Below are 12,500 nucleotides of genomic sequence, written 5' to 3'. Positions count from 1 at the left end.
TCTTTCCCCTTCCTATTCTCTTTATCATTCTCACTAATATTTTTTTCATTCTCATTCCTAAGAATATTGAGTAGCCTTGTCACTCCTTTTTCTTCTCATTCTCATCATAAGTGTTGTTCCCAATCTCTTTCCACTCTGTGAATTGTTTTTCTTGTTCTAGTTCTATTCATCCTTGTAACCACTTTCCAAATTATTCTTATATCTTTCAGGAAATAATATCTTTGGTATTTTCATTCCTTGTCTTATAATCCATTATATCTTTTTCATTCTCATTATTGACCTCATTTCGTCTTATATTTCATATCTTGCTAATACTTATTCTCATTATAATAATAACTTTATATTTTTGTAACAGACAATGTGATCACTTTCTTTATTCATATCATTGTCATTTTCACTTTCCATTCATGATATTTTGGATTCTCATTTTAAATCTCTCACTATTAATATCACTGATTAATATTCCTTTACATTGACATTATATGTGTCATTTTGATCATTATCATTTACTTACACACTCATTCCAAGTATCACTAACATTGTCATTATCATGTTAATTCTTGTCCACATATATCTCCCTTCCATTTGTCACTATATCTTTCTATTGTAAGTCATCTATTAATTCTCTCATAATATTTTTATAATAATTCTTACCTTTCTAGATATAATGATAATATTCATTGCCATTCATTGTTGTTGTTATTTTTATGAATTATTATTATCAACATCATTAATATCATCATTATTATTTCCATTGCTAATATTATTATTATCATTATCTCACACTCATTCACATTCACCTTCTCATTGTCATTCTCACTCACATTCACCTTCTCACTATCATTCTCACTCACATTCACCTTCTCATTGTCATTCTCACTCACATTCACCTTCTCATTTTCATTCTCACTAACATTCACCTTCTCCCTGTCAATCTCACTCACATTCACCTGCTCATTGTCATTCTCACTCACATTCACCTTCTCATTGTCATTCTCACTCACATTCACCTTCTCATTGTCATTCTCACTCGCTTTCATCTTTCACTGCCATCCTCACATTCACCTTCTCATTGTCATTCTCACTCATATTAACCTTCTCACTGTCATTCCCACTCACATTCACCTTCTCATTGTCATTCTCACTCACATTCACCTTCTAATTGTCATTCTCACTCACATTCACCTTCTCATTGTCATTCTCATTCACATTCACCTTCTCACTGTCATTCTCACTCACATTCATCTTCTCATTGTCATTCTCACTGACATTTACCTTCTTATTGTCATTCCTATTCACATTCACCTTCTCACTGTCATTCTCACTCACATTCACCTTCACATTGTCATTTTCACTCACATTCACCTTCTCATATTCATTCTCACTCACTTTCACCTCATTTTCATTCTCACTCACATTCAGCTCACTGTCATGCTCACTCACATTCACCTTCGCATTGTCATTTTCACTCACATTCACCTTCTCACTGTCATTCTCACTCACATTCACCTTCTCATTGTCATTCTCACTCACAATCACCTCTTAATTATCATTCTCATCCACATTCACCTTCTCATTGTCATTCCTACTCACATTCACCTTCTCACTCACTTTCACCTTCTCATTGTCATTCTCACTCGCATTCACCTTCTCATTGTCATTCTCACTCACATTCACATTCTCATTGTCATTCTCACTCACATTCACCTTCTCATTGTCATTCTCACTCGCTTTCATCTTTCACTGCCATCCTCACATTCACCTTCTCATTGTCATTCTCACTCATATTATCCTTCTCACTGTCATTCCCACTCACATTCACCTTCTCATTGTCATTCTCACTCACATTCACCTTCTAATTGTCATTCTCACTCACATTCACCTTCTCATTGTCATTCTCATTCACATTCACCTTCTCACTGTCATTCTCACTCACATTCATCTTCTCATTGTCATTCTCACTGACATTTACCTTCTTATTGTCATTCCTATTCACATTCACCTTCTCACTGTCATTCTCACTCACATTCACCTTCACATTGTCATTTTCACTCACATTCACCTTCTCATATTCATTCTCACTCACTTTCACCTCATTTTCATTCTCACTCACATTCAGCTCACTGTCATGCTCACTCACATTCACCTTCGCATTGTCATTTTCACTCACATTCACCTTCTCACTGTCATTCTCACTCAAATTAACCTTCTCATTGTCATTCTCACTCACAATCACCTCTTAATTATCATTCTCATCCACATTCACCTTCTCATTGTCATTCCTACTCACATTCACCTTCTCACTCACTTTCACTCGCTACTCGCATTCACCTTCTCATTGTCATTCTCACTCACATTCACATTCTCATTGTCATTCTCACTCACATTCACCTTTTCATTGTCATTCACACTCACATTCACCTTTTCATTGTCATTTTCATTCACATTCACCTTCTCATTGTCATTCTCACTCATTCACCTTCTCACTGTCATTCGCACTCACATTCACCTTTTCATTGTCATTCTCATTCACATTCACCTTCTCATTATCATTCTCAATGACATTCACCTTCTCATTGTCATTCTTACTCGCGTTCACCTTCTCTTGTCATTCTCAATCACATTCACCTTCTCATTGTCATTCTCACTCACATTCACCTTCTCATTGTCAATCACACTCAATTTGACTTTCTCATTTTCATTCTCACTCATATTCACCTTATTGTCATTCTCACTCACATTCACCTTCTCATTATCATTCTCACTCTCATTCCCCTTCTCATTGTCATTCTCACTGACATTCACCTTCGTATTGTAATTCTCACTCACATTGACCTTCTCACTGTCATTCTCGCTCACATTCGCCTTCACATTGTCCTTCTCACTCACATTCACCTTTTCATTTTCATTCTCACTCACATTCACATTCTCATTTTCATTCTCAGTCACCTTCATCTTCTCATTGTCATTCTCACTCTCATTACCCTTCTCATTGTCATTCACACTGACATTCACCTTCTCATTTTCATTCTGACTCACATTCACCTTTTCATTTTCACTCACATTCACCTTCTCACTTTCAATTTCACTCACATTCACCTTCTCATTTTCATTCTCACTCACATTCACCTTCTCATTGTCATTCTCACTAACATTCACCTACTCATTGTCATTCTCACTCACATTCACCTTCGCATTGTCATTCTCACTCATTCACCTTCTCATTGTCATTCTCACTCACATTCACCTTCTCACTTTCAATTTCACTCACATTCACCTTCTCATTTTCATTCTCACTCACATTCACCTTCTCATTGTCACTAACATTCACCTACTCATTGTCATTCTGACTCACATTTACCTTTTCATTTTCACTCACATTCACCTTCTCACTTTCATTCTCACTCACATTAACCTTCGCATTGTCATCCTCACTTCCCTTCTCACGCTCATTACTCACAAACAGACGTCTAACAGAAGCATCTTCCTCCCTCAGGTTTGACTCCCTTACACCTTGCTTCCTTGAACGGCCAGTATGCTGTTGCAGAGACGCTCCTCGAGAAGGGCGGAGAAGTGAACGCCAAGGCTAAGAAAGGTAAGGCGATTGGAAAGCGAGTGACTTCTTAAAGGCGCCAGAAGAATTTTGCTTTTGTTTCTTTTCTCATCTTTGTCTGTATGGAATTTATAACAATTATTGTTATAATTTAATAAGGGAATCTTTTTCATCTTTTATCATTAATTTTATTGATATTTATTTCTTTATTCTATGAATTTTTCAATAAAATATTTTCATAGATTATTTTATAACTAAGAAAAAAATAGATTTTTCTATATTTCTTTATATTATAAATGTTATAATGATTAGTTATGATAATTATGATAATAATAAGTATGATCATCTTAATTATTACTGACATTGTCATTATTATTTTCCTGATTATCTAAAAGAAATATGATCATCCTCATCATCAATCATAATCATCATCAATGGTCTTATTCATATTCTTATTATTATTTCATTACTATAACTATCATTGTTACTCCCATTTCTACTAAATTATCAATTGTTATCATCCTTCTTCTTCTCATTATTGTTATTTTGATGGTGATCCTGTTCTTGTTCTCCTACATGCTTTTGTTGGTGGTGTTGTTGCGAGGTCTTTGTCAGTGATGACAAAGACAATGATGATAATGGAGAAAGTAATGGCAACAAAAGCAACAACAATAATGATGATAATGAAAAGTTTCATAAAGTTGATGGTGGTAATGATAACAATATTAATGATAAAGTAATCATCACTGATAATGTTGATGATAACACTTTCATGATGATAATAGAACTAATGATAATGGTAATGACATATTTATGATAACAATGATAATAATAATGGTGATGATGAATAATGATAGTAATAAATTTAGAAATGAAAAAGTTTAGTTAAGTCCCCCCGAACGGCGGGTCCGTTTTCTTTGACATACGTAATGTCTCCCATGTTCCACCAATATTTGATGTTTTTTTATTTTACGCTTATTTACTAGAAGAAAGACATGTTTTGTTTATGTTACACCATTTATCAGGTGTATGTTTTTCCATTATGAAGACTATATATTTTAACTGCATTGAAACAGAAGTGTAAATCATTTTATATCAATATGATTTTCTGAATAAATTAGCAGACGGTCAAAAACACCACGTGTTTCAATGGCTAAAGAACATCTTTATTTACTGCACGAATGTGGCAAGAAAACCCCACATGTATAATTCTCCTGCTCTTTGTCACTCTATATTTCTGTATAATTCTCTATATTATATATATATATATATATATATATATATATATATATATATATATATATATATATAATATATATATTACTGATAAATAATTATCAAACATTCATTTTCATTATAATATTCTTTCTCATTATCATACATATATATATTTTTTCTTTTCCTTCTTGTTTCTATACCTTTTCATAATTCTTATTTTCATTAACATTCTAAGTATTTGCAATTTTATTAATATTCAAAATATCCATACTATTCCTAGCCCTTACCCTTATCACCCTAATCATCTCTATTAATCTCATTCCTAAAACTAGTCTCATTCTCCCTCACATTCACCTTCTCACTGTCATTCTCACTCACATTCAGCTTCTCATTGTTATTCTCACTGACATTCACCTTCTCGTTGTCATTCTCACTCACATTCACCTTCGCATTGTCATCCTCACTTCCCTTCTCACGCTCATTACTCACAAACAGACGTCTAACACAAGCATCTTTCTCCCTCAGGTGAGACTCCCTTACACTTTGCTTCCCAGTTCGGCCATCATGCTGTTGCAAAGACGCTCCTCGAGAAGGGCGGAAAAGTGAACGACAAGAATCCATTTGGTAAGGCGATTGGAAAGCGAGTGACTTCTTAAAGGCGCCAGAAGAATTTTGCTTTTGTTTCTTTTCTCTTCTTTGTCTTTGTGGAATTTTATAACAATTATTGTTATGATTTAATAAGGGAATCTTTTTCATATTTTATCATTAATTTTATTGATATTTATTTCTTTATTCTATGAATTTTTCAATAAAATATTTTCATAGATTATTTTATAAAATAGAAATTAATAGATTTTTCTATATTTCTTTATACTATAAATTTTATAATGATTAGTTATAATAATTATGATAATAATAAGTATGATCATCTTAATTATTATTGATATTATCATTATTATTTTCATGATTATCTAAAAGAAATATGATCATAATCATCATCAATGGTGCTATTCATATTATCATTATTATTTCAATAGGATTACTATTATTATTACTCCTATTTCTATTAAATTATCAATTGTTATCATCCTTCTTATTATTGTTATTTTGATGGTGATCCTGTTCTTGTTCTCCTACATGCTTTTGTTGGTGGTGTTGTTGCGAGGTCTTTGTCAGTGATGACAAAGACAATGATGATAATGGAGAAAGTAATGGCAACATATGCAACAACAATAATGATGATTATCATAGTAATTTTTTTTCCTTTTCATTTCTATGCCTTTTCCTAATTGTTATTTTCAGTTACTTTCTTATTATTTGCAATTTTATTAATATTCAAAATATTCATACTATTCCTTGCCCTTATCCTTATCACCTTATTCATTCCTAAAAACTAGTCTCATTTTCACTCGCATTCACCTTCTTACTGTCATTCTCACTCACTCACATTCACATTGTCATTCTCACTCATTCACCTTCTCATGTTTATTCTCACTCTCATTCACCTTCGCATTGTCATCCTCACTTCCCTTCTCACACTCATTACTCACAAACAGACGTCTAACACAAGCATCTTCCTCCCTCAGATAAGACTCCCTTACACTTGGCTTCCTATAACGGCCATCATGCTGTTGCTGAGACGCTCCTCGAGAAGGGCGGAGAAGTGAACGCCAAGGATAAGGATGGTAAGGCGATTGGAAAGCGAGTGACTTCTTAAAGGCGCCAGAAGAATTTTGCTTTTGTTTCTTTTCTCTTCTTTGTCTTCATGGAATTGATAACAATTATTGTTATAATTTAATAAGGGAATCTTTTTCATCTTTTATCATTAATTTTATTGATTTTTATTTCTTTATTCTATGATTGTTTCAATAAAATATTTTCATAGATTATTTTATAAAATAGAAATTAATAGATTTTTCTATATTTCTTTATACTATAAATGTTATAATGATTAGTTATAATAATTATGATAATAATAAGTATGATCATCTTAATTATCATTGATATTATCATTATTATTTTCATGATTATCTAAAAGAAATATGATCATCCTCATCATCAATGGTGCTATTCATATTATCATTATTATTTCAATAGGATTACTATTATTATTACTCCTATTTCTATTAGATTATCAATTGTTATCATCCTTCTTCTTATTATTGTTAATTTGATGGTGATCCTGTTCTTGTTCTCCTACATGCTTTTGTTGGTGGTGTTGTTGCGAGGTCTTTGTCAGTGATGACAATGACAATGATGATAATGGAGAAAGTAATGGCAACAAAAGCAACAACAATAATGATGATAATGAAAAGTTTCATAATGTTGATGGTGGTAATGATAACAATATTAATGATAAAGTAATCATCACTGATAATATTGATGATAACACTTTCATGATGATAATAGAACTAATGATAATGGTAATGACTTATTTATGATAACAATGATAATAATAATGGTGATGATGAATAATGATAGTAATAAATTTAGAAATATAAAAGTTTAGTTAAGTCCCCCCGAACGGCGGGTCTGTTTTCTTTGACATACGTAATGTCTCCCATGTTCCACCAATATTTGATGTTTTTTTATTTTACGCTTATTTACTACAAGAAAGACATGTTTTGTTTATGTTACACCATTTATCAGGTGTATGTTTTTCCATTATGAAGACTATATATTTTAACTGCATTGAAACAGAAGTGTAAATCATTTTATATCAATATGATTTTCTGAAGAAATTAGCAGACGCTCAACAACACCACGTGTTTCAATGGCTAAAGAACATCTTTATTTACTGCACGAATATCTTATATTTGTCTTTACTTATTTATATTGATCTTTACTGCACGAATATTTATCTTTAATATAATATTTATCTTTACTGCACGAATGTGGCAAGAAAACCCCACAAATATTAAGGAAGGAAATATTTTATGATACTGATGATAACACTCTCATGATAATGATGGAACTAATGATAATGATATAATGATAATAATGATGGTGATTGGAAGGTGAATAATGATAGTAATAACAGTAATGATGGAAATAATATTTATTGATTATGATGATAATTCTTATTATAATGAATATTTTAAATATTGATTATAAATGATTATAAATTTATTATGAATTGTAATTATCATTAATGATAATGATTATTTTTATGTTATTATCATTTTTAGAAATCATCATTGCTGTTATTATTTTTATCATCATTAATATTTTCATTATCATTATTATCATTATTAATATTATATAATTATCATTATTATTAGAATTATCATTATTATTATCTTCATTATTATTTTTATCTTCATCATTATCATTATCATTCATGTTATTGTCATAATTATCTTTACTAATATTTCTATCATTATGATTGATATTTTTTTATCATTTTATTACCATTGCTATCATTATAGCTATCATGATTACTGTTATTATTGCAATGGTCTTCATAAATATAATAATAAAAACAATAAAAATTACAATAATTATCATAGTAATAAAAAATATATATATTACTGATAAATAATTATCAAACATTCATTTTCATTATAATATTCTTTCTCATTATCATAAATATATTTATTTTTCTTTTCCTTCTTCTTTCTATACCTTTTCATAATTCTTATTTTCATTAACATTCTAAGTATTTGCAATTTTATTAATATTCAAAATATTCATACTATTCCTAGCCCTTATCTTTATCACCCTAATCATCTCTATTAATCTCATTCCTAAAACTAGTCTCATTCTCCCTCACATTCACCTTCTTACTGTCATTCTCACTCACATTCACCTTCTCATTGTCATCCTCACTTCCCTTCTCACGCTCATTACTCACAAACAGACGTCTAACAGAAGCATCTTCCTCCCTCAGGTTTGACTCCCTTACACCTTGCTTCCGAGAAAGGCCATCATGCTGTTGCAGAGACGCTCCTCGAGAAGGGCGGAGAAGTGAACGCCAAGGATGATGAAGGTAAGGCGATTGGAAAGCGAGTGACTTCTTAAAGGCGCCAGAAGAAGTTTGTTTTTGTTTCTCTTCTCATCTTTGTCTTTATGGAATTTTATAACAATTATTGTTATAATTTAATAAGGGAATCTTTATCATCTTTTATCATTAATTTTATTGATATTTATTTTTTTATTCTATGAATTTTTCAATAAAATATTTTCATAGAATATTCTATAAAATAGAAATAAATAGATTTTTCTGTTTCTTTATAATATAAATGTTATAATGATTAGTTATAACAATTCTGATAATAATAAGTATGATGATTTCAATTATTATTGATAATATCATTATTATTTCATCATTATTTAAAAGAAATATGATCATCAGCATCATCAATCATAATCATCATCAATGGTCCTATTTATATTATCATTATTATTTCATTACTATAACTATCATTGTTACTCCCATTTCTATTAAATTATCAATTGTTATCATCCTTCTTCTTCTCATTATTGTTATTTTGATGGTGATCCTGTTCTTGTTCTCCTACATGCTTTTGTTGGTGGTGTTGTTGCGAGGTCTTTGTCAGTGATGACAAAGACAATGATGATAATGGAGAAAGTAATGGCAACAAAAGCAACAACAATAATGATGATAATGAAAAGTTTCATAATGTTGATGGTGGTAATGATAACAATATTAATGATAAAGTAATCATCACTGATAATGTTGATGATAACACTTTCATGATGATAATAGAACTAATGATAATGGTAATGACATATTTATGATAACAATGATAATAATAATGGTGATGATGAATAATGATAGTAATAAATTTAGAAATATAAAAGTTTAGTTAAGTCCCCCAGAACGGCGGATCCGTTTTCTTTGACATACGTAATGTCTGCCATGTTCCACCAATATTTGATGTTTTTTATTTTACGCTTATTTACTACAAGAAAGACATGTTTTGTTTATGTTACACCATTTATCAGGTGTATGTTTTTCCATTATGAAGACTATATATTTTAACTGCATTGAAACAGAAGTGTAAATCGTTTTATATCAATATGATTTTCTAAATAAATTAGCAGACGCTCAACAACACCACGTGTTTCAATGGCTAAAGAACATCTTTATTTACTGCACGAATGTGGCAAGAAAACCCCACATGTATAATTCTCCTACTCTTTGTCACTCTATATTTCTGTATAATTCTCTATATTATATATATATTATATATATATATATATATATATATATATATATATATATATAAAATATATATATATTACTGATAAATAATTATCAAACATTCATTTTCATTATAATATTCTTTCTCATTATCATACATATATTTTTTTTTCTTTTCCTTCTTGTTTCTATACCTTTTCATAATTCTTATTTTCATTAACATTCTAAGTATTTGCAATTTTATTAATATTTAAAATATCCATACTATTCCTAGCCCTTACCCTTATCACCCTAATCATCTCTATTAATCTCATTCCTAAAACTAGTCTCATTCTCCCTCACATTCACCTTCTCATTGCCATTCTCACTCACATTCACCTTCTCATTGTCATTTTCACTCGCATTCACTTTCTTACTGTCATTCTCACTCACATTCACCTTCGCATTGTCATCCTCACTTCCCTTCTCACGCTCATTACTCACAAACAGACGTCTAACAGAAGCATCTTCCTCCCTCAGGTAGGACTCCCTTACACTTTGCTTCCTTGTACGGCCATCATGCTGTTGCAGAGACGCTCCTCGAGAAGGGCGGAGAAGTGAACGCCAAGGATAAGGAAGGTAAGGCGATTGGAAAGCGAGTGACTTCTTAAAGGCACCATAAGAATTTAGCTTTTGTTTCTTTTCTCATCTTTGTCTTTGTGGAAATTTAAAACAAATACTATTATAATTTGATAAGGGAATCTTTCTCATCTTTTATCATTAATTTTATTGATTTTTATTTCTTTATTCTATTAATTTTTAGATAAAATATTTTAATAAATTATTCTATAAAATAGAAATGAATAGATTATTCTATATTCTTTATAATACAAATGTTATAATGATTAGTCATAACAATTATGATAATAATAAGTATGATAATCTTAATTATTATTGATATTATCATTATTATTATTATCAATCATAATCATCTTCAATGGTCCTATTCATATTATCATTATTATTTCATTACTATTACTATCATTGTTACTCCCATTTCTACTAAATTATCAATTGTTATCATCCTTCTTCTTCTCATTATTGTTATTTTGATGGTGATCCTGTTCTTGTTCTCCTACATGCTTTTGTTGGTGGTGTTGTTGCGAGGTCTTTGTCAGTGATGACAAAGACAATGATGATAATGGAGAAAGTAATGGCAACAAAAGCAACAACAATAATGATGATAATGAAAAGTTTCATAATGTTGATGATGGTAATGATAACAATATTAATGATAAAGTAATCATCACTGAAAAGGTTGATGATAACACTTTCATGATGATAATATAACTAATGATAATGGTAATGATATAATTATAATGATAACAATATTAATGATAAAGTAATCATCACTTTCATGATGATAATATAACTAATGATAATGGTAATGATATATTTATGATAACAATGATAATAATAATGGTGATGATGAATAATGATAGTAATAATATTAAGGATGGAAATATTTTATGATACTGATGATAACACTCTCATGATAATGATGGCAATAATATAATGATAATAATGATGGTGATTGGAAGGTGAATAATGATAGTAATAACAGTAATGATGGAAATAATATTTATTGATTATGATGATAATTAATGAATATTTTGAATATTGATTATAGATTATTATAAATTTATTATAAATTATAATTATTATCAATGATAGTGATTATCTTTAGTAATAATGATTATTTTTTATGTTATTATCATTTTTAGAATTTATCATCTTCACTCTTATTAGTTGTATCATCATTAATATTTTCATTATCATTATTATTGTGATTATTACTATTTTACTAATATTATATTATCATTATTATTAAAGTCATCATTATTATTATCTTTCCTCATTATGATTATCCTCATTATAATAATTATTATTCATTATCTTTACTAATATTTTTATCATTATGATTGATATATTTTTTTTTTATTACTATTGCTATCATTATAGCTATCATGATTACTGTTATTATTGTAATGGTCTTCTTAGAAATAATGATAAAAACAATAAAAATTACAATAAGGATCATAGTAATAATTAAAAAATATATATTATTGATTTATAATTCTCAAACATTAATTTCCTTTATAATATTCCTTCTCATTATCATACATATTTTTCTTAATCTTAATTTTCATTAACATTCTTATCATTCGCAATTTTATTAATATTCAAAATATACTATTCCTTGGCCTTATCCTTATCACCCTAATCATCTCTATTAATCTCATTCCTAAAACTAGTCTCATTCTCACTGTCATTCTCACTCACATTCACCTTTGCATTGTCATCCTCACTTCCCTTCTCACATTCATTACTCACAAACAGACGTTTAACACAAGCATCTTCCTCCCTTAGGTGGGACTCCCTTACACTTTGCTTCCTATAGCGGCCATGATGCTGTTATAGAGACGCTCCTCGAGAAGGGCGGAGAAGTGAACGCCAAGGCTTTGACTGGTAAGGCGATTGGAAAGCGAGTGACGTCATGAAGGCGCCAGAAGAAGTTTGTTT

At 29.9% G+C, this 12,500-nt stretch overlaps 2 protein-coding genes across 20 annotated transcripts in view; both read left to right on the top strand.

Moving 5' to 3' along the window:
- LOC122254997 (uncharacterized) overlaps nt 1-12,500 on the top strand; it is a 281,759-nt gene that overhangs the window by 9,190 nt on the left and 260,069 nt on the right. Inside the window, exons 4-5 of one of the 19 annotated variants that reach the window (XM_086553155.1) lie at nt 5,297-5,395; nt 8,661-8,759. The exons of the other annotated variants lie outside the window; for them this stretch is intronic. Of the exons in view, the coding sequence (XP_086409281.1) occupies nt 5,297-5,395; nt 8,661-8,759 (198 nt within the window). The remainder of the gene's footprint in view (nt 1-5,296; nt 5,396-8,660; nt 8,760-12,500) is intronic. 19 annotated transcript variants of the gene reach the window in all.
- Nucleotides 6,362-12,500, top strand: part of LOC122247280 (uncharacterized) — an 18,401-nt gene continuing 12,262 nt past the window's right edge. Inside the window, exon 1 of the mRNA XM_086553200.1 lies at nt 6,362-6,456. The gene's annotated coding sequence lies outside the window, so the exon portion shown is untranslated. The remainder of the gene's footprint in view (nt 6,457-12,500) is intronic.

Source organism: Penaeus japonicus, unplaced genomic scaffold, assembly GCF_977035675.1.
Source record: "Penaeus japonicus unplaced genomic scaffold, GWHDUDI00000001_assembly GWHDUDI00000028, whole genome shotgun sequence".
In the NCBI taxonomy this organism is placed as follows: domain Eukaryota; kingdom Metazoa; phylum Arthropoda; class Malacostraca; order Decapoda; family Penaeidae; genus Penaeus; species Penaeus japonicus.
Note: the sequence above shows the minus strand (reverse complement) of the source record. Positions and strands in the feature narration are given on the sequence as shown.